The sequence below is a fragment of the Anoplophora glabripennis genome, unplaced genomic scaffold (genome assembly GCF_000390285.2).
Source record: "Anoplophora glabripennis isolate ALB-LARVAE unplaced genomic scaffold, Agla_2.0 scaffold95, whole genome shotgun sequence".
In the NCBI taxonomy this organism is placed as follows: Eukaryota; Metazoa; Arthropoda; class Insecta; order Coleoptera; family Cerambycidae; genus Anoplophora; species Anoplophora glabripennis.
Window position 1 is genome coordinate 855360 of NW_019416252.1, and position 23340 is coordinate 878699.

The following is a 23340-nucleotide window of genomic DNA, read 5'->3' on the forward strand; positions in this document are numbered from 1 at the left end:
CAGAGGAAATAAAATTATATGGAAAGAAGCTCAACCTTTCTGGGGATGCTTCATTCTTAAGGTGGAAGAGTTATAGTGCAAATTCTCATGTAATACAAGAAAATACGGGTGCATCGTTGCTAAGAAAATAAACTGGACAGTTTTGGGAGCGATTTGTCATCATTTTTAATGCTTAAAAGTATGTTTTATGTATGTTTACATTAGAACCTTAGCTTGTAATTACAGTTATCCAATAAAATTTCTGAAAACTTAATGACATATGTTTTTAACTCATACAGAGTATACAACAGTTTAATACATTTATTATTATAAAACTTATAACCAGTACTAGATGTTCTAATAACGATATGGAACACTTTAATAACAGTTATTGCTATTATTTCGTAAAGGGTATAAAAAACGTTGTATACTAGTTATACAATAATTTAATAAAGAATAAGGTTTATAGTCACTATACAACTGTGCTAGCAATACGCGTTTTATATCCAATATTCACCTGTTTAACCGTCACATATAGTATACAATGGTCTTATAATGGTATATAAAATTCTAATAAAGAATAAAACGCATTTCTTTCAGTGTATAATTATTCTCTAACATTTCTACTAAAGCAAATTTCTATTATTTTTCAGAAGTGCTTCCGTGTTCCAGAAATGGTTTTACTGGATTTGTTCTTGTGGCACAAATCCCAGTGACGTTCCTGTCAACTTCTTCTTCTCTCAAGTCAAGTGTCTTAGGGCATAGGTTTATCACAAAATATGTCCAGGAACTGCATAGTTTACAATGAAATTTTCCATCATTTATCCATTCAGCGAAATATTCAATGCTGCTGGCGTGACTGCAGAAAACTGAAAATTCCACATAAATGATTACATTTCGTTGCGTATACACAATTTTATTTCAATATAGTTGTATTATTCTTATGTGATGAGTACAAGGTGCGGGAAAAGTTCAGTTAAAGTTAAAAATCGCTCCAATTTCTAAACGAAATTATTTTTCATAAATTGTGTGTGGTCTTTTAAATGTGCCATTACGTCTGAAACAAGACCCTGTGCTTTTCAAATCCCATGATTAAAAAAACGGCAATATATTTTGACCACCTCGATCACCCGATATAAGTGTTCCAGATCCTTTCATATCATATTGTCCTGCTTCATTCGTACGCCCTCTATATACATAACAGCTACTTACATTTTTCTACAAGTCCTCCAAAAGAGTTAACGTTAAAATCGATTGAGCAGCCTGGCTGCGGCGCTCTGCCATTGTTGACGTATATGTCTACTGTTCCTAATGGAAAAGCTATGCCATAAACCCCTGAAAATAAATAAATAAAAATTTTATTGGATATCTGGTAAGTGTCCACTAAGGGAAGATCAAGATGCTATGATTTTATTTTTTTGCTAATGTTCCTCCTAACGGAAATATCGAGTCCCAAAAGAGTACCTAGAGATTTACATCCCAGGATTAGATGTTACAACCGGTTTCCTACTATTACAAAATGTTCTGAAAAAGATTAGCACCCACATATTTTTATTCAAAATTTCATGACATGCTGTTAGACTGAAAAAAAAGAGAGTTAAAAAGAATGGTTTTCAAGATAAACCAGTTTTTGAAACGGGCCCCAACCGCTAGATTTTTTTTTCAATTTGTTGTCATGTATTTATCTAGTTTATTTAATTTTGCCAAAGTTCAAAATCTTTTGAAATGGTTGATCATAGCTTCATAGCTTCAAGAAAAAGATGATACATTAAAAATAACCTATTACACGATAACACAAATTGAGGAAAATGTATAAACATATTAGATTAGGAAGCAAAATTACACAGTATTAGTGTTATCTTGACCTTCCCCCCTTTGTTCCCGAGAAATTAATAGATATACAGGCTGCTACAAATTCGTTTCTCACTACAGGAATCTCGAAAACGGTAAGAGATACAAACTAGCTTAAATGGAAGCAAAGTTGCGTAATCAGAGGACCAATATTATGCCTCTAAAAGATCAAGTCTAACATCAAAATATTTGAAAAAAACCGAAATTTTGTATATCCGTTGTTGTTTCATTTCAGCCTTGTTTGAGATGATATTAAAAAAAGAAGAACACTTTCTCATGGCCACTTTTTGCCCTCTATCGAATGGTATAATCAATTTTTATATGTAACATTTCGTCTTTCCAGGACCATCATCAACTTCATTCTTTTAAATACGACCCTGGAAATTTTATTACATTTTTTGCAAGCCTCCGTGACCCCCAATACTGTACTGCCTCAGCTCGAACCAGATTCAGACGTTTTGTTTGAAAACTTCATCTTCAGTGTATTCATTCCAAATGTATCTAAACTTTTTATTTAGATTTCTTTGTTTATTGAATTATCGTATGTACACTGTAAATGTCGTTAGACCCTGTGTTATTTAAACTATTACCACCACGTATTAAAATAAAACATTATTAGAGTTTTATTCCCGTGCCCATAGTTATTTCTAAGGCATCTCGAGTGCTCAAAATTCAAACAAATTCCAATCTATTTTTTTCAGGATATTCATACAAATACATCTGATATGCTCTTTCACAGTTGCGGTTACAGATATAATAAATTCCGATAATATTACGCTACAGCCTTTGTCAAAACGAAAATGTTTTTCAACATTTGCTAAAATTTTTTAAAGAATAATATTCAGTTAGCATTTTGATTGTTCATATGCATTTTTAAGAATTAATCTGTCATAATAAAATTAAAATTGTAATAATGTTTTAATTTTGATGCAATAACTTATTGAGTTATGTATGACCAAGAGATGGTAATAGTTAGTAATAATAAATGTTTTATTGTAACGCGTGGTAATAATAGTTTAAATAACTAGATGGATTTCACACGGTCTAACGACACTTACAGTGTACGATAATTCAATAAACAAAGAAATTTAAATAAAAAATTTAGATAAATTTGGAACGAATACACTGAACATGAATTTTTCGAGACAAAACGTCTGAATCTGGTTCGGGCTGAAGCAGTATAGTCACAAAGGCATGCAAAAAATGTTATAAAATTTCCAGTCATAGGTATTTAAAAAATGAAGTTGATGGTCCTGGAGAGACGAAACGTTACATATAAAAATTGATTATGTTATTCGATAGAGGGCAGAAAGTGGCCATGAGAAAGTGTTCATCTTTTTTCAATATCACCTCAAACAAGGCTGTTTTTTTCAAATGTTTCGAAAACTAATCATGTTAACCTTGATTTTTTAGAGGCATAATATTGGTTCCCTGATTACGCAATTTTGACCCCATTTAAACTACTTCGTACCTCTTACCGCTTCCAAGATCCCTGTAGTGAGCAGCGAATTTCTAACAGCCTGTATATCGGACACACAGTATACATTTTGCCATCTACAATATACAAGAAAAACATCTTTTTTACCTCCATCGGTGTGCATGACATCGACAACATCGGCGTCTTTCTTATGCAATCTTTCCTGTTTATCTAGAATATGTTCCTGAAAGTAGGGACCAGCAGGATCTAAGCCAGAAATTCGTGAAACTTTAGAATTAGTTGTCTGGTATATTTGCTTCGCAGCAAATCCAGCAATATGGGCCCCTAAAGAATGACCCACCATATGAATGTTTTGTGGTGGAATTTTAGCATTGGTAACGAATTTGGCGATGTTCATACCTGAAATATATTGCATGCTTATTATAACAGTGATATGCATTTGTATATACAAGGCAATTTATTATCATATAGGAAAAATAAAATTAATGGATATCCTCGCCGAGAGATATTCATAAGTGTAAAAAGTAATGTTAACTATGGGTAGTTCATAGTTCATCCATGAATATCACCTACTTAGGGCCACATGAAATAACCACTTTTAGTAAAACTGTTTGAAGGTTTACCCATTACTTTCGAGAAACAGTTCTAATCACCGAATCAATATCGGTAAATGATACGATCCTATTAATCTGTTTTTGTCTAGTCCTGCTCAAAAGTTTATCGAAAATCTGTGTAGTGTGGATCGTCTTGGTGTCAAAAGCTTTGTAAAGACAGCCTCGTCGTTCAAGGACTATTTCATAAAACACAAACTGCGATTTTACCGGAACACTTCAACGCCTAATACCTAATCACAAATTTCCTGTCAACATCTTAATCTACAACTTTTTTAACAAGATAGAAGTAATAATGAAAGCCATTTTTACGAAAGATTCTTCACATGATCAGATTTTGTGATAACCAAAACTGAGGAGCAATTTCTCGGATATCCAAGAATTTTTCTTCTAATAAATGTAGAACTCTCCCAATTGTAACATGTCTATTGTACCACTGTTGTTCCTCGGACTAATAAAACAGATACTGTAGCACGAAGTGTAAGAAGAGGAGTAAGAGTTTCCATTGTTACATCTTTACACCAATGAATGTGTGATGAACAGGAAAACAGAATTAATAAGTTCGGACTGCTCCGAAATTTTACAAGCGATCTTTTGCACTAAAATACCTTTATAGCTGTTTTCTTTTACTCATGATTTCGGAATCATAACGCGTTACGATCCGAAATCTAGCAATCTAATAGGTTTCCAGCGGATAGTAACACGTTATGATTCCGAAATCATAAGTAAAAAAAGGGCTAATATTGCTGCGTTCGATTAAATCGTAGTTCTTATATTTTATACCCTTCTTACCAATAAATTTGGCATTGGCGGCGGAGGAGACATACGCAGACCTAGCTGGCTTTTCCCAGTCTACTTGAACAACGTTGTAGTCACCATTTTTAAGAAACTCCTCAGTTATAACTTTGTACCAAGATCGTCTCATATTGGCTATCCACCCGTGTATGATGATCTTAGTAGGTTTATCTAAATCAATATTAGTTTCATTTGTTACTATTTTGCCTTCTCTCAAAGATCGGGTGAGAAGGAGGTACGTCACTTCGTCATCTTTAACACATTCTAATCCCGGACGAGACGCATCTTGAGCTAACTGCAGTAACTCACTGAAGTTCAGATCTTTAATATCTTCTGAGAGGGCTGAAACAATGAATTAGTTGATTTACGTCTGAGAGAAAATAGTAGTCAGCACCATTGTAAATTTTTGTAGCAATACTTACCTAAGCCTACAAAAATTGACAAAATAAATAAACAAGAATAATAAGCCATTTTAGTCCGCTAACTTCTTCACTTGTCGAAATGTCTACTTACTATGTTATGCATTTGTTACAAAAAATTGTTTTTGTTTATTGTTCTGTGAATTACATTAAACGGTATTCTCGAAATTGTTTTTAATATTATGAAATTAATTTTAATGATATTTTTAAACTGTTATTGCCGGTAGCATTACCATTAAATTAAATTTTTCGCTATTAAATAAATTTATAAACAATTTTGATAAACGTTATCGTAAACGATTAATAACATGCTAACAACAATTTCACATTAATTTCTAATGCCGCATCAAGACAAAGTCTGCAAAATTTTTTGATGTGTTTATTGATAGTTAAATAATGAGTCAGTGTTAACGTCACAGTAGGTACTTAAAAAAATGCGCATTTATTAAATAGACCGATTGTATGAGGTCCAAAAGACAAAACTATGGTATCTATATATTTTTGAGATCGCTGAATCCGAATCCGGTGTCCGTTTGACTCGATTAACTTGAAGTTGAGGTCAGTTCAATGTCAAATATAGAGATTGAATTGCCAAAAAAGTAAACCTGCATATTTATACGTTTTTGGGATCGCTGAATCCGAATCTGTTGTCCGTTTGATCCTATTCGCTCTGAGTTAAGGTCAGTTCAAGGTCAAATGCAGATATATAGATATATTGGTTTACTTTGTTTTTAACTGATTCTTTACATTTGACCTTGAACTGACTTTAACCCAAAGCTAATCGGGTCAAACGGACCCCGGATTCGGATTCAGGGACACCAAAAACGTATGGACACCATGATCTTGACTCTCAGACCTCCCACTTTTTTGTGGGGCTGTGTAATTAATGTTCAATATATATTTGCACAGTTTATTTCATCCAAGGTATTTTAATTTCTTAAACTACAATCAGGGTCATTTTTAATGTTACATAACTTAGAACACAAGGATAATACAGAAGACAGATTTGAAATAATTTAATAAATTATCAAATATATATTATAGTAGTACCCAAACCAATATAAATTGAGCAATCCTGAGTTATATAGACAATAAATTAAAACTAATTTCACTTCACGCTGTTCTGTCTAATATATTTTGTTCCACTTTCAAAAACGGATGTGCAGCATTGGTTTCAAAATAATACACCCCTCTAGCAGATTTTTCAACATGATGACCAAAAGTAACTTCCCTTGATTCTTCTTTTACTCTTACTGTAACTTCATAATCTTTTTCTTCGTAGACTGCCTCCCAAGCTTTCGATTTTGTTAACAAAGATTCAATAAAGTAATGAGTCGATCTAGCATGTGAACAATTAACTAAAAACAGAAACAATGATCATAATAATAGTAAATATTGTTTTAGTTTATAGTTTTTAAAGTATTTAAACCAAATATATGTTATGTTGGAGCTGTGTGTTATAGTTTTTTTTATTACCTTCTTCTTCTGATGCCTTGTCTCTTCGGGGACATCCAATTTGATGTTTACCCTCGTTCGGATAGAAGTCTACATGTCCTATTGGGGCGGTGAATCCATAGAGTTGTATATCGGTGTGGATGACATCAACCAATTCGGCATCATTTTTACAAAGTCTTAAATCGGGAGGAACAAGTGGGTGCTCGAATTTTGGACCAGCTGGGTCAAGAGCCGTGATTCTGCCTAGTTTCTTTCCGCTAAATTCCAAAATGTATTTGCCGATGAAAGCAGATGTTTGAGATCCCAAGGAATGACCTAGAATAACAAATAGCGATAATATTTATTCAAACGTTGCCTTTAGTTTAGGCAACACATAATTCATGTATACTAATATGGAATTCTAAAAATAGATAGCATAAATTGATCTACATCGATCAAATTCAGTAATATGCTAATATATATTGGACTTCTTACCAATGACATGAATATTTTCCAGAGGTATTCCAGAAGCAAGAAGAAACTTTGCCATATACTTTCCTATAGGGTTGGTGTTCGCACTGGAAACGTCATAACTCTTATTCCCAGCTATCGACCAATCGACATAAATCACATTGTGCGGACCTAACCTAAAAAAACTATCCCTCAATGGTCGGTACCACGGTGAGTTGTCGTTACTTGTCCATCCATGGATAAGTAGTACTGTCGGTATGGTTTTATCCAGGTTTGTGCTAGCCACATTTTCTTCTGTCAGAATCGTTCCGACTTCTTGTTCCGGGTGGATGAATAGTTTGTAAATGACGTCTGTCGCTACTGCATCTGCCAAAGAGTAGTCTACTGGAGGTAGTGATCTGTAAAACTCTTTTTCCTGATCCATAACTGAAATAACAAACGAGGCGACAGAAAAATTTCTGGAGTCATCGTACGATTTTATAAACTGAACTGATAAGATTACGTAATGATTAAGCAAATTTTATGTCTGAGTGTAAAGGCGCATTCCCACTTGTCTGTCCATATCCACGGTCAAATGAAAGTGAGACAATGAATGAATGTCAGAAGATGAATAATTAATAAAATAGTAGACTTAGATTTTTTTTATTCCGCAAGATTACTGTTTTTCTCGATATTTTATTGGCCAACAAATTACTCTACTTACTCGATGTTAAAATACTAGAAAAATTAATAAAAACTTGCAATGTAGGAACTAGCCTTTAGATAACTAGTGGGATTAGACTGTTTAATTATACACTTTTGTTATTTATGGTTGATTAAAATACGCCGTTTAATGAGGAATTTTACGTTGTATGAACAAATTTTTCGATGTCCGTTTCAATGCTACAAAAATATGCAATAAAAAAGTTTCTTAAAACTATCTTATTAAATTAATTTACCTTAATGAACAATTTAAAACCTTGGAACAAGTATTATCCACAAAACATTTACCTTCATATACAGTTAATATATAGACTAAATAGATAGCTAAAGGCAAGCAACTGAAATAGAAATATAAACAGTAATTAGCGTATGCATCAATTCTCCAATTTTATATGTTAAATGGTTATAACTTGCATCCAGTTTTAAATCGTTTGACCTTTACTATCAATTTGTTTGTCAATGCATATGCATTTCATAACCAACATTATTCACATTAAAATGCAAAAGATAGCATATTATACAGGGTATCCGCAAACATCGACAACGTTTGATTGCATATTCACGGTGATAAATAAATGCGATTTATGAAAAAAACTAACAAAAATGTTTGGTTTTTGAGTTACAAACCTTCAAAATTGTGAAAAATGAAACTAATTTAATTAATAACTTCATAACCCTTTTACCAATCGCGTTAAAATATGGCACTTTGGCATTTGGACTATTATGGTATATTATTTCTCATAGATGTTTTACATTGACAATTTATTCTTCAGTAAATTGACGAAGTTCTTCATCAATTAATTCACGAATTTATTGCTAAACAGTGTGGTTTTACACTGCTACAGACTTTGTCAAGTTTTTTGACGTATGAATCAGTTCTACCAACGAATCAAAGAAGCAAATAAATTTCAAAAATGTCGCCTTTCCACTCATAATTGTAGTGATACAACAGCGGTACCGTTCTGTCATATATTATATAAATATTAGTTTTTGTAAATAACAAATCAGTAAAAACAATGCAAAACTAGCACGACGCCACACAATTATTTACATATTCCAATAACATAACCTCATTACTGATCTGAGGCTGGAAATCTGTTGGGTTGGTACTTCCGAACTTCACGAAGAAATTGACGAAAATTAGAACGCTCTAATTCGTCAAGAACTTGATGAATAAATTGATGAATTTATTTGACAGCTGAATTGGTACATTACACTTGTCCAATTTCTTGATGAAGCGACTTCATCAATTAATTGATCAATAAATTGTCAATGTAAAACAGCTTTAAAAGCTTTAGTCAAATCAATATATTGGATGCTAGTTTTCTCCCGTTGCCTCTCCCTTTTAGCGTCAAAACTTTTACGGTAGTCGTATTTTTAAAAAAACAGGCAGCAACATTGAAAAGGTCGTTTTATTTAAAGGAAATATTGTCTCTTGAGAAAATCGCCCACGGAAAGCCATTCTTGCTATGAGTTCAGTAGACGATGAAAAGGAAATGTTGATTACTGTGTATCAGGTGATGTCATTATTGTCGTGTTTCTTTAGGATTCTCATCAGACCACACATGCAAATTATGAAAATTTACAATTCCGTTCCTTGTAAAACAAGATTCGTCGGTACAAACCAATTTTTGAAGCAAATTATTATCTTCTGTGAAGCCATCCACCAACCAGCCACAAAATTGTAAACGTTGGGATCTTTTCAAGTTCTTGAGTGGGAGTTAAATGAAATGGCCGAAGAAATTGCTTTTTTAAAGTTTTGTGAACACGACAATAATGACATTATCTGATAGCCACAGCAATCAACATCTTGTTTTCATCGCCTACTGACCTCAAAGTTTTAAATCCGTGACACTGCTACACAAACCGAAACATACAAATCTGCAAATAATGCCATTTTTCTAAGAAATGAGTTTCTCTCAAATTTGACTGAATTTGACTGAAGCTTTTTAAAATATCACATATAACACTTTTAATACAGAAAGCTCTGCTTTGTGCTTTAATATTCCAATATATTGGCAATTCTTTATTTTGACAAATGAAGCACTTGAACTATCAAAATTATTTGTTTAATTTATTGCAGAAAATAGTGCTACAAATTAATATACGGTTCTTCTCCAGTCGTTTCTATATAGTACACCCCATCAGCACCATTAGGTGTTGAATATCCCATTGGTATATTTGTTCCATTACACTTTCCTGTGAAAAGCAATTCAAAGGATTCACATCTAGACGCCATATAAGGTTGCTTTAAGGTTATACTTTCAGCATATAGCTTCCAACTTCTGCTATGACTACATGCTTCCGTGACCTGAATTGTAAAGAGAAAAAAAATACAACTGATATCGTCATATGAAAGTCTCTTTAAACTTAGGCAATTAACAATTTGTAAACGACATCTTTTTTACCTCTAACACTGAACAACCAGGTTGAGGAGGTCCTCCTCCATTAGGGTAGAAGTCTACGTGACCAATTGGTTGTTTTAGTCCAAGGAAACCAGCGCATGTGTGTATTACGTCTACAAGGTCAGAATCATTTGTGTTTAACCGACCTTCCTTCATCAATCCTGCGTCGAACCCTGGTAAAGCAGGATCTAAACCTGGTAGAACAAAAATTACAGGCGCTCAGTCAAAGACTACCAGCATATATTTATATGAACCTTTATTTTATTTTGAGGAATTATTTTTAAAATTTTTGTTCTCAGATAAATTTAGTTTATACAATTCGAGACTAACTGTATATCTACATAAATAAAGCATCTAATAAAGCTGTTTATTTTTAAACCATTTTACCCCAAATATATTTTTGGTGATTCAATGCAAAGCTTACAAAATGTATTTACCTGTAATTCTACCAACTTTTCCTTTAATTAAGCCTCTTGCAGCAAACCCAGATACGTGAGCGCCCAAACTGTGGCCAATGAGATGAAAGTCTTTGGGATCCATATTCATATCATTGACCAAGTAGTTCAGGAAGCGTGAGTAGTAATCCCCAACGTCTTTCGTACGTCCCATTGGGAATACATAAAATATATTTCCTTAAAAGCATATAATCTAAAATATTCTGATTGTATTCTTTGTATTAACAAACCTGCAATGGCGCTCCAATCAACAATAAACACATTAACATCGGAGGCTTCCAAATAGCCATTCTTTATGATAATGCAATTATCTTTCTTCCCACTAGACATCCACCCATGAGTCACGAACACAGTTTTCTTAGATGTGTCTATATGTCTTGAAAAATCTGTAAAATTTTTCAACTCGATCCCCTCGGGATTTTGCCTAAAACAAAAAATTAAAAACTTCTAAAATCCAGTCTTCAAATGTATGATGAAGTAATTAAAAACCATTCTTGTTTCACCTTGTGTATAATGTGAAGGTAACATCTTCTTCTACGTTATTTCCAATGCCAAATAATCTGTTGGGTCCAGCTGGAGGATCCAAATACCCCAACTGATTCCCATTTTCTTCATCAGGGAAAATTACAAAATTGTTTCCTAAATCTGGATATTTTTCCATCAAGATGCTCCTATTGTAAGTTCCATATGCTAGAAAAATCAGATCTAAAAGGGAAACAATAATGAACACTCATTCCTTTCAATGATTTTTCTTGCTCAGTTTCTAGCTACTTTCTACAAATGTTTGCTAAACTACTTACCTGACAATGTAAATATAAGTATTATTAAAACAGAATCGTACATTTTCCCAGTACCTAACCAAAACTGTTAATATTGTCCATTTTTCCTTAAACGCTTTTATACAACTGTTCAGTTTCATGGCTAAAATGGGTTCGATATACTTATCATTCGAAAATTAATAGCTGATATCACGAACGTTGTCTCTAATCGCCAAAACCATAAATATTCAGCAGGCCCAAGCGTATAGTGATTTCTGGTAACCTAAATTCTAAGCATTTGCCGTTGTTGATCAAAGTTGCTATATATTTTATACTTATCGCTGTCCTGCCATTGTTGCAGTCTATAAACTAAAAATCAAAAGGAAAAGTTTAAAAATAGAGCAATGGGAAATATGCATTTGAAGATTAACAGACTCAAAGGAAGAGAGTAGTAATAACTAAAATATGTAATTGGTATGGTATGTAGACAGTTAACAAAAACATTTAAACTAAATAGAGATACTAAATAGAAATACAGGATTCAAAAAGTACAAAATTCATGTTGTCGTCTTATTAGTGGTCTAAGAAAATATGACCATATATCTCATGTCATTGGGGAGATCAAGTGGCTCAACATGGATAATCGTAGGCGTCACCATCTTTGCAATTTTTTCCATAAGATTATCACTATTCCTTCTCATCATTCTTTAAAAACTAATTTTTTACAGCGTGGTAATGTTCATTCCAGAGATATTAGATTTAAAAACANAAAATTTGGGGGTGGAAAAGGGGCCGCGACCTTGAAAAAATGATCACGCGGTAGACTTTCACAATGATTTGGCATACCTATCCAAGTAAACCCCAATAAATAACTAAACCCCAAAATTTGAACAAAATATCTCAAAAACTGTAGGCGCTAGAAAGAAAAAATTAAAAAATTCTTCACTTTTGTACGCCCTGTAGGTCCGTATCGAAGCTTTTACGGACTTATATTGATATAAACTTTTCTACTTAAAATACGATTCTCTATCGCCTGTTAAAGTCCTGCTACAAAAAAGTGGTCCACCCTGTATAATGCGTGAAAATCTTGGAATTGTATCTGAAAATTACCAAATTTGTCTGTTACTAATCAAAACATGAAAATATTTCAGCATGACCCCATAGAGGAGACATTTCAAGAGTTTTAAACTGAAATATAATAATGAATATTGTATTTTAATGTAATCTTGATCTTATTGTTTTATTTTTACCGAAATTTATTTGCCAACGCAAAGAAAATAAAACTACTGTTCCGAACAAAATTACTGGCTACGTGGCTTATAATCATTTATGAAGGCTATCTATAATGACGTCTTACGCGTTATTCTGTATTAAGGTTAAGAGTGCTTGAATGATTCTGTTCATTCTTTTCTACTTTGTCGAAGAACCTGGATCAGTTTCGGAACACTATCACAAAAAAAAGGTGAAACCATGAATAGTTCTCAAATGTCCTCCTGGAAGAAGCTGGAATTCCTGCACTATATGGTATCTGAAATTCCTAACATCAGGGTGTTCTCTGCACAGCTCTATCCCTTACTACTTTGACTCTTTGAAGGATGTTTCGCGGAGGAAAATAAATTTAAAAGAAACCGAAAAATCGTAAAAAATTAAGTCAGACAATGTTTTTTGATGAAAAATGTAAGTAAAAGATAACTAATCTCATGACAAAATTCTTAATTAGTGATATTGTGGCAAATGGCTACTATATGGACTACACATGTCTCAACTGGTATTGACGTATACCAGCAGTAATTAAAATTAAAAATGTCTGTATAAATATTTTTAAATCAAAAATATACTTATTATTATTAAATAATATAATATTAATTGAAGTTTCTTTTACATTTTCGGTAGTAAAGTAACAATATGCGATATCTGTTTTTAGTATTAACACTTTACTTTCATTTTTGTCCTAGTATCCGAACTACCTAACTCCAGTTTGAAGAATATTGTTACTTATTCAAATATATTATGTAAGCATAGTGGGAGCCTATTATATTATTTAAATGTTATCGATACAATAAAATACAGATACATTTTTATGTATTATTTCTACACCATGCATTATTTCCTATATCCTCTACTACTGAAGTAAATTGGCGTCTTTAAACTAATACTTTTATCACAACTTCATCCAAATATATTTTTTGCAAATACTAACCATACAGAACTATGCCATTGTAATAACTTGTCACTGTCAGTGGACTATCATCAGGAAATTTCTATATTTGGACTTTATATAAAATATTTGTTCCTCTGACTACTTTCTTTATATTTTTGAATAAAACAATAATTATAATAAAATATAATTTATTAAAGCAGTAAAAAAATTAAAATCCTACTATATTAATAAAGTCAGTGACGTCATACAGCAACACGTCTTCAGCCAGCTTAGAATTTATCCGCACATCCTTCTCTTGCTTTTTGTAGAGCTGTTCTATCACATATTCCTCGTCGATGTATTCCAGGATCTCCTTCTTGTACTTGTTCAGGATTTTCGACCTGTCTCTGTCCGATTTGAGGAGAATCTCGATGGCTGGTCCGTCGTACTTGCCCACGGCGTAAGGAGACACGGACTCGGTTATGACTAGGTACACTCCACGAGCGTGGGGACTGATGAACTCGCCAATCATGATTTGAGGATCTTTTGGGGGGCATCTGCCTAGGAGGTATTGGAGGTAGGAGGGGCAGGGCCATCCAAAGAAACCCTTTTCGGTGTTGACAGACTCCGCGTAGTAGAGGGGTGCCCTATGATGATTGCAGGCGAAAAATCCTGAAAAAAAACATTTGTAATGAAGAGGAACAAACATTGGCTACAATAATGAAAATTACAATTAAGTATAAGTGCGCTACTGGAACTCCAATTTAGATAAAATTTACATTTGAGAACAAACTATTGAATTGAACTATTATTGTAGGAGGTCTTGTCGAACATACAACCAGTAAATATGTTACCGTAGACATAGTGGAGTGCACTAAAAGCTATACTATGAATTAGAGGCACATTTAATTTTAAGAATGTTAATTGACCACTATAATTTTCAAAAGAACTTTAAGAAAGGAAGGACAATGAGAAGGAATCCCTTGTAAAGACAAACCGATCTGGTATATGAACGATACAAAGTCACAGGGATCAGAGGTGGAAGACTAAGGAAAGGGTACAAGTTCTACCTAGCCTAGGAAATAGTAGGGAAGAAAGTCAAAAACCAACGAATTGTTATTCATTCCGACAATCGACTCATATACGATCTATTCCACGTTGACAACTATATAACTGTTTGGATGCTTTAATAAAAATAAAAAATTAGAACGACATAACCGTAGGTTGCGTTTCAAAGCATGAAGACATCGTGGCAACGAGAATATAAAGCTCTACAGGGGCGGTAACTCCCTTGTGGCGTTGCTAGTCCATTAGTAATACACTCATGCAGAAATGACTAAAAGATAAAGCCCAGTGATGGTAATAGGAAATACCTAGATAGAAGCAAGTCATGAAAACAGCATCGAAGGAGTTAACAGCAGACTTACTAAACCAAAATCGCAGACATTATGGATCGTAGGATTTTTAACAGGACATTAGAGACCCAGCAAACATTTGAGTAAAATTGATCTGAAGGAAAATAACAGTTGTATATTCTACCAGGAGAAAGAGGCCGAAGTCCATAACAGTAATTCAGAAAACAAAGACTGGAAGCTGACATCTATGTGAAGAAACCGCTGTCAAAGCTGCAGAGTCTGATTGGAAGAAGTCTAAGCTTCACGAAGATCTACAATAGGCCTCTGGTTGGTCGCAATAGTAAAGAATAGTGTATCCCCTCCATATACTTACAATCTACGATTGCTGTACATAGTGTAACATCGAGTTGCGACGTACTTTCAGGTCTGATTCTTTGATTAGAAACAACTTTTCGCAATACACAGGTTTCAAATTTTCTATATTACAATTCTTTTACTGCAGCTATCTAGGAGGTAGGAAACACATTACCACGAAATTAAAAAAACACAAGTATCACCTAGAGAATAACAACAGAAATAATCAGCAGTTGTGGAGCGCTGGGCAGATATTTTACAAGCGCTAAACCTAAGTAATTTTACACTCTAGTAAAAGATAGATCTTGGCTCTACAGAAAATCAATAAAAATTTAGAAAAATTATAATTAGTTGAACTGAGACGAGGATCTAGAACTACCCAGGATTTCAAGCGACTTGCAGATATAAGACAAGGATCAGAACATCGCAGAAATGTTCAAGAAATCTTTACAATTGCTGGAATAATAGACCACTTCCACAACTATCAGGCCATTGGCTTTAAATCATGCGCGGGAACGATATGGACCAATACACACAGCAGTATATAAATACCAGCCAGAGGAGTTAATCTCTAGTTTTACAGTTTCTTCTGAAGATGAGAACGATATGCCTTTCGAAACGTCTAGTAATTTCACTCAGTGACGTCTTAACTAGTTCGAAAATTGTTCAACTGAGATTTTCTAACTAGAAATAACTTTTTTGACAGTAGAAATCCTTCAGAAGTCATTGATAATTTTTTAATCAAATGTTACTTATAGGCTAACTGACACTAACTGCATTGCACCTTTTAAGTAAATGTATTCATTGGATCTTAAGTCATTTATGGAATACAGTATTTCACCTTTTTTTAAGGGTTACCGAGCCCTTAGGAATCGTTATAAAAAAATATTACTGTTTTATGGTCGCTGTTACTAGGATGACTACTGCCTTTTTACGTATCCTGTATATTATACCTATTCATTTGATAAAGATTCTGGTATTTCTTTAGCAAAGTTATGCTTATGCTTCTGAAAACCAATTGTGTACTTTATTTTTCTAAATAAAATTATTAAAAAAGTAATTAGTAACAGACGGGCGGTTAACAAAATGTAACTTTTACTCTAGCATTTCGGCTATTACCAAATATTGACTAATCCGAGAGAAAGATGATCGGTATGCTAAATTTGGCAGCAGGTCAATAAACTGTGAAATCAATCAATTGGAATATTATTATGTTTAGATTGTGCCTGCGTTTCAGCAAGTGCAATTTTTTTCGTCGAACAAATCTTTTTAAGATATTTTTATAGAATATATACTTTCCCGCAGATATCTGTTCCAGGAAATAAAACATTGTGTATCCGTAGGTACTTGTAAAAGCAAGGACGTTATAAATTGAAGTTCAAGATTGTACTTTTACTACATACAATTTTTTCTGAAGTCGCAATCGATATTATTACAAATTGAAATATGCTTAATGCACATATTCATTTTTTAATCTAGATTGCGAAATCGAAAATGAACGTTTTATTTGCGAGCCATAGCGAGAAAAAACATTCTAAACGTAAAAAACTTTTAAGTTCCATAGACAAAAAACTGTTATTTTCACACTTAATCAAGTAAAAGTCAACTTTTAATTATAGTTTTCGAAAAATATTTTTTTCATTACTACCAAAATTATGAAATCGTTTTCTTGACTGTTGATTTTCTGTTGTGACAAAAATTCCATTCATGACTTATTTCCCGATTTGAAAATGTCATGATTTATATTTCGAAATATTTGAAAATACTTGCTTTCCTGAAAAGTCAAAATGACAACTATAAACAAAAGAAGTCAACAATTGCTTGCAATTGAATTACTTCGAACATTTATTAAAACTGTTTTACATTGACAATTTATTGATCAATTAATTGATGAAGTCGCTTTATGAAGAAATTGGACAAGTGTAATGCACCAAATCAGCTGTCAAATAACTTCATCAATTTATTCATCAAGTGCTTGACGAATTAGAGCATGTTCTAATTTTCGTCAATTTCTTCGTGAAGTTCGGAAGTACCAACCCAACAGATTTCCAGCCTCAGATCAGTAATGAGGTTATGTTATTGGAATATGTAAATAATTGTGTGGCGTCGTGCTAGTTTTGCATTGTTTTTACTGATTTGTTATTTACAAAGACTAATATTTATATAATATGTGTCATAACGGTACCGCTGTTGTATCACTTCAATTATCAGTGGAAAGGTGACATTTTTGAAATATATTTGCTTCTTTGATTCATTGGTAGAACTGATTCATTCGTCAAAAAACTTGACAAAGTCTGTAGCAGTGTAAAACCACACTGTTTACCAATAAATTCGTGAATTAATTGATGAAGAACTTCGTCAATTTATTGATGAATAAATTGTCAATGTAAAACAGTTATTACTCAAGCACCTGATCATATAAAGCGTATTTAAAGAATGTGTCACAAATTTGGCTCAAAATATACACAAAAGTCTGCATGAACATAGTTCAGCAAATGAACGGTTTCGGAAATAAACAGAATTCGTTTATACCACTTTTCTTTTCTATCTACAAGCAACGTAATTTAAAAACAATCAAAAAAATAAAAAACTAAAAAATGTTCAAAGTACGCTTCCCCCATTTCAAAGCAGCCACAACATCTTCACCGCAAGGACCTTCTGTGCATTCTTGTCATTCACAGGCAAAGTGTATACTAAAGTTTGATATAGATAAGTCTCTTCCTACCTGTCTTCCTCCAAAAGTTCCATGTAAATACTCTCTCACGGCAAACGAAACTTGCGCCAGAGCACCATCCTGCTCAAACCACATTTGTTGCCTTTGGTTCAAAGGAATATTGTCCAATGTGTTCTGCAAAAAGTTTATCTAAACAACGCCCCTTACCGGTTTAGTAAAACAACCGGACCTAATAATCTCTAGCCCAAAATACCCGCCCAATTGTTCAATAGTAGCATGACGATTGTCTCACACATGCGTATTGTGGAAATTAAAAACTCCATGTCGTGCGAACCCGACCTGATCAGAAAAAAGAATATTGACAAGAAAATTGGAGTCCTCATCATCATTTCGTTGAAACCAGCGTGATTAGTTGGATTTAGAGCCTGGACTCATCGTACATGGTACGGGTGAAACTGCTGTTGCTCGTTCTATATACAAGAGAAGTAGTAATTCCTATATCTGCTGATATTATCCACAAACTTATCCTCGGATACTGTTCGACCCGTGATAATATTGTCTTTTATGCTTCAGAGGTGCACACCGGCCTTGGTCTTCAGGAATCACGGGTCTGTTTCCCAATTGAACTGGTATCTTTGGTGTAGTCTTATAAAAATACGAACTGAAGGGATCTAGCGTTTGGGATGAGCATCAACATAAAAACGTAGCGCTCTCTAGCATTCTCATATTAGCTCGGACCATACATGAAATGCATGTCGACTAATTCATTGATAGACTAAACAAACATAACAAAAATTCGTAAAATTCCCTTCAAGTTTGTGACACATTTTTTTAAATATCCTGTGTATGATGAACCAGGTACATTTAGACTACGAAAATTTTTAATTTGTCTAGATATTTTTTTACTTTTTGCGTTACATTAATATTTGGTGTAGCCTGTACATATCGCTTTTATGACCTGTATCAATTAAATTTGAATGGCAAGGAAGGTTTGGAAGTTTCTAATTAAAATACCCGGATATAACATCGTATAGGAAATATACAATCCAACATTTGTTGAGATAGAATTTCAAGATAAGAATAAAGCCAATAAAGTTCTGTTATCGAAACAACTGTAACAATTTATTATCGGGGCAGGGGTGTGCCTTGAAATTATCCGCCAATGTTTTTCTACCTCGGGTGTCGAATGCGGTTAATTCCAAGAAAGTGACGCAGGGGTCTTCTTGGAATTTGGTCTCAACAAGTATTCTATGGACTGCAGTGCATCCCTTCCAGAAGATTTAGAAAGTTGCCGCTTTTTCATGAAATATTCAAATGGAAAAGATTGCAGGTAAATAGAGAGAGTACATCAGTTTTGTAAAATGCCTCAAAATTTTTAAATTTGCCGAACTCAGATTTTGACGTTTCAACATTTCATTGTTTCTAAAAGTTTTGGGTTTTACGTGTAATTTTGGTCTACTAATATTTGTTAATTCTATTTGAAAGGAAGCCAAAAAACAATCCTAACTCTATTGACTTTTGTATGTGTTGGCCTTTGTCAAGAGTGATGTTAGAGCAATAAGAATGGAACATATTTTTTAAAAGATTGCGTTATTTAATAATTTAATTGTCAGCTATGTTTTAGAATTAATAATAATTAAAAATATCATTTTTATTTATACAGGGTGTTAGAAGTTTGACTACCTTCATTTTGACAGACGATAGAATACATTAAAATAAACTTGATGTACAAATTAAGGAATATTGACATAACTGCGTGCATAGAATGCCATCAAATTCAATGTTTATCACTTTTTTCAACTTCTTTACGCTTAATTCTAAAAAATAATTAGCGTTGTAATAAATTTAAAATTCGATAAAATTCATTTCGAGCAATGTGACAACGGCGCGGCGATTAACACGAGGTACTAAGGTGTCCAGCAACCACCAATACATACGTAATTCAGTTGGTATCTGGATTCGACCGTGTTTGAGTGTTTTTTGCGTACCACTATTTCCTTTTCTTGAGGTGTTTTCCAGCGAATGCGCGAATTAGACTCGAAGGTGTCGTGCGTGCATTGAAAATGGTGATGGACTTTTTGAGCATATGTTGTAGTTTGTTTTGTACTTGTGTATTTAAAAATTACTGAATTTTGCTTTTTGGCAAGTACCTAAATTACTTTTACATAAGATTATTTGGTCGACGTGAATCTTTGGGTACTTTAATTACATATTTTTCAAATACATAATTTGATTAAAAGTTAAGTTCCTGTTTAAGAGATTCATAATTAGGTACTAAAATTCGAGCTAAAATTTAAGCACAACACTATCTTCGTACTACAAAATCGATACATATTATTTTATTAATTTAAAAACTGGGAAACAATTGTCTTGAAATTTATTAAATGTTTCACAATAATAGTTGTTTACATTTCTTCCGTAGGACAAGTCTGCCGCGTGCGCACGTGGTGTACATCAGCTGTGTAGAATGCTACACAGCTAATGCAGGTTAAGCCCTGTTGTCACGTTGTGATGAAACTCCCCAATATTTATACTCGCTGTATTTTGAAAACTGGTAATCTAACGTCCCTGTAATATATAACTCTTTTTTATTCATTTATGATTACTCTATCTCATGCTGAAGTAATGGCAATCAAACTTCTTGCACCCTGTATTTTAGATAACTATTAATTATTAATTGTTTATTAAATATTGCTGGTATAATTCAGTGCTAGTTGGGGCATGTAGTTTTCTGCAATATCATCAGTTAAAAATATTGTATTTGAGATTAGATATTTTTTGTATTCCTAAATTCCAAAGAACAGTGTCTAGGGTTGCCAGATCTATTTCATGACAGACCCGGAGAAATTGATGTCCAAAAAAAAAAGGTCTTTAGGAAATTGTGAAGTCAAATCGATCTCTAAAAAAAAAAAAGTCTAATTTTTAGGAAAATGGAAAGTAGAAAATAACTTTCATATTTGGATCCGAACTTGCTCCGAGGAAGAGTAGGTACATAATCTTGAACAATTTCAGAAAAAAATTATTCCACGATAAAGTACAAAATCTGATAAAAAAATCTTACTTCTTTCCGCCCAACAACCAGGTTGGATGACCCCTCCATTTATATAAAAGTCAACATGGCCGCTTTCCTCCACTTTCCCCTGCATGAAGGCATTCGTGTGGTACACATCCACAAATTCAGCGTCGGATTTGTCCAACTTATCATCTAACACAGGAGTTATGAAGCCAGGGAATGCCGGATCCAGTCCTGTTATCCTTGGTAACTTGTAAGGACGAAGAGCGATAGCCATGTAGTTTGTTATGTGGGCACCTATAGCAGAAAATAAAAAATTACTTACCGGACTACTACTTTTTCCTCATCTGAATCCGTTTGAATAAAAATTCAAGTCTTTAAAATATGTCCTACCTAAACTAAAACCTATTACGTGTATATCAGTTCCTCCTAACTCCCTAATTCTTTGGACTAGCTGCGCAGTACAAGTCCCGACATGTCTGACATTTATCAATGCGCCGATGTAGCAGGGAGAACGGTTCAAGGGACTCCAGTCGACCGCGAAAACGTTGAAATCTCTCGTTTTTACATATTCTAGAAAAAAAAACAATTCATATTTAGTCGTTAGCAAAATAAGCAAGATAACAACCACAATGTACTTCCAGACTTGTTTATTTTTATTCTTTTTAAAAGTAGATCAATATTTGTTTGTTTTAAAAGAAAAAATGTACCTTTTCTTATTTCCTCCAGGGCACTTAAATGCATGTTTGAATTGTATCCGTGTATGACAATCTTGGATGGTTTAGATGGGTCGAAAGCCGTGTCCATTAAATTTGAAATATTGCGTTCCAAACCAACGCTAATTTGCTCTGGATGCTCGGGATTGAATCGGGTATAGAGGTAGAACGTTACATCGGGATCAGGACACATCCTGGAACAAAATTTTTGGCTTGGTTTTTAAGGTTCACTTCTTGTTGGTGTTGTTATATTGTTTCATGGACTTACGGATTATAAACAATTCTACAAGGTCCGAAAGAGAAGACGCCTTGTCTAGTGCCTCTGTTTACATCTTGTATCACTGGTAAGCTTGATATGGAAATATTTTTGAAATCTAATTCATCTGGAAGTATCTGAGTGTATGCGTCTGTAAAAAAATATATGTTTAGAATATTTTTGATCTGTTAAGGTGGATATTTCATAAATTCATTAAATGGGATGTTACTGTTATATCTTAGCCACTGAAATGGAAAAAAGGATGTCATAGGTTTTGCTTACAGAACCATAGGTTTTATATTTAAAAAATTATATGTGATAATATATGAGTAAAGCAATTACACCAACGTCACCAACTACATGAATTTTATACTTTTTTTAATATAGAATTTGTACAAGTTTCGCTTACTATTTTTTTCTATGAAAAAAATGGCAACAATCAAATAGAACCAATCAGAGAGTTTTGCTCCATCTTTCTTGTTATGATTTGTCTTTCTTAAACAACTTTAAAAATTGAACTTTTTTACATTAAACTTGTCTTTTACGTTTTTGTGCTTAAAATTAGCCATTTTCGAGTATAAATGATTTAAACTTTGTCAGTCTTTTAAATAAGGAAAGCAACATTGGATTAGATAATTTATTATTTGTCAATAATTTATTAATAAGAACTTTTTGTGTAAAGACGTTCAAATGTCAAAGTCTAGTCTTTAAAGCAAAATATTTCACTAAATGTTCATTTATATTGAATAATATTCATATTTTAAAAAATATTTTTTCAGGGGTTTTAACTGGAACATCCTGTATCTGGGAATCTAAACATTCCCTCATTCAAGTTTACATATAGTCCAGACGGTATCTGTTTCAAAAAGCCATATTTGGGTGAATCGTATATCCACGGAGATTTTTGGCTTTTTGGCTTTCATATTTCACTAGAAATGAACATTTTTCTATGCGCATAAAAAGAAATTATGGGCTTAACTTTTGGCTGCACAATATTTTTAAAAAATTCGAAAAATGTCATATTTTTCTTCCTATGATTGTTATATAATCAAATTTATGACTTTTTTGTAAATAATAGTCTCTTACCTCAATCGCAATGTGGCTTTAGAAAAGGGTATAGTACCTCAACTGCTCTAATTACCGTCACTGATGATTTAATAAAAGCACAGGACAGGGGACTAGTTAGTGCCTTAGTTTTACTGGACTTCTCTAAAGCTTTTGACACAATTAATCATAAGCTTCTTTGTTCTAAACTTAAGTACTATGGGTTTGATGAACCGACTTTAGATCTTATTAATTCTTATTTACATGGAAGATCTCAACAGGTATGTGTTAATAACATTTTATCTAATAGTTTAGAAATACTTTCTGGTGTACCCCAGGGGTCAATTTTGGGTCCCTTACTTTTTATAATTTACACTGCTTCCATTTTAGAATCAATTCAACAATGTAAAGTACAAGCTTATGCTGATGATACTCAACTATATTATCATTTTGATATTAATGATCTGGAT

At 33.2% G+C, this 23340-nt stretch overlaps 3 protein-coding genes across 3 annotated transcripts; all 3 read right to left on the reverse strand.

Moving 5' to 3' along the window:
• Positions 1 to 510: 510 nt before the first annotated feature.
• On the reverse strand, positions 511 to 5210 carry LOC108905840 (phospholipase A1-like). The gene is made up of 5 exons (XM_018708873.1): positions 5097 to 5210; positions 4672 to 5016; positions 3416 to 3667; positions 1192 to 1314; positions 511 to 848 (listed from the first exon to the last, which is right to left on the reverse strand). The coding sequence occupies exons 1-5, from the start codon at positions 5143 to 5145 to the stop codon at positions 622 to 624; spliced, it is 996 nt and encodes a 331-aa protein (XP_018564389.1). The 5' UTR covers positions 5146 to 5210; the 3' UTR covers positions 511 to 621.
• An 884-nt stretch (positions 5211 to 6094) lies between these two features.
• On the reverse strand, positions 6095 to 8010 carry LOC108905856 (lipoprotein lipase-like). The gene is made up of 4 exons (XM_018708899.1): positions 7937 to 8010; positions 7023 to 7424; positions 6570 to 6863; positions 6095 to 6451 (listed from the first exon to the last, which is right to left on the reverse strand). The coding sequence occupies exons 2-4, from the start codon at positions 7420 to 7422 to the stop codon at positions 6207 to 6209; spliced, it is 939 nt and encodes a 312-aa protein (XP_018564415.1). The 5' UTR covers positions 7423 to 7424; positions 7937 to 8010; the 3' UTR covers positions 6095 to 6206.
• Positions 8011 to 9792: 1782 nt separating this feature from the next.
• Positions 9793 to 21880, reverse strand: LOC108905824. The gene is made up of 11 exons (XM_018708852.1): positions 21839 to 21880; positions 21565 to 21764; positions 21248 to 21427; positions 20903 to 21151; positions 13700 to 14130; positions 11558 to 11687; positions 11064 to 11265; positions 10791 to 10984; positions 10543 to 10737; positions 10118 to 10299; positions 9793 to 10011 (listed from the first exon to the last, which is right to left on the reverse strand). The coding sequence occupies exons 2-11, from the start codon at positions 21761 to 21763 to the stop codon at positions 9793 to 9795; spliced, it is 2181 nt and encodes a 726-aa protein (XP_018564368.1). The 5' UTR covers position 21764; positions 21839 to 21880.
• Between the last annotated feature and the right edge of the window lie 1460 nt (positions 21881 to 23340).

Coding starts and splice junctions, on each gene's coding strand:
- LOC108905840 (XM_018708873.1), bottom strand. CDS start 5,145: ATGGCTTATTATTCTTGTTTATTTATTTTGTCAATTTTTGTAGGCTTA. Junction 5,017..5,096: donor GTCAATTTTTGTAGGCTTAG/GTAAGTATTGCT, acceptor TCATTGTTTCAG/CCCTCTCAGAAGATATTAAA. Junction 849..1,191: donor TGGAGGACTTGTAGAAAAAT/GTAAGTAGCTGT, acceptor TGGAATTTTCAG/TTTTCTGCAGTCACGCCAGC.
- LOC108905856 (XM_018708899.1), bottom strand. CDS start 7,422: ATGGATCAGGAAAAAGAGTTTTACAGATCACTACCTCCAGTAGACTAC. Junction 6,864..7,022: donor GGAAAATATTCATGTCATTG/GTAAGAAGTCCA, acceptor TTGTTATTCTAG/GTCATTCCTTGGGATCTCAA. Junction 6,452..6,569: donor CAAGGCATCAGAAGAAGAAG/GTAATAAAAAAA, acceptor TTCTGTTTTTAG/TTAATTGTTCACATGCTAGA.
- LOC108905824 (XM_018708852.1), bottom strand. CDS start 21,763: ATGTGTCCTGATCCCGATGTAACGTTCTACCTCTATACCCGATTCAAT. Junction 10,985..11,063: donor ACCTTCACATTATACACAAG/GTGAAACAAGAA, acceptor TTTTTGTTTTAG/GCAAAATCCCGAGGGGATCG. Junction 10,012..10,117: donor CTCCTCAACCTGGTTGTTCA/GTGTTAGAGGTA, acceptor TTTACAATTCAG/GTCACGGAAGCATGTAGTCA.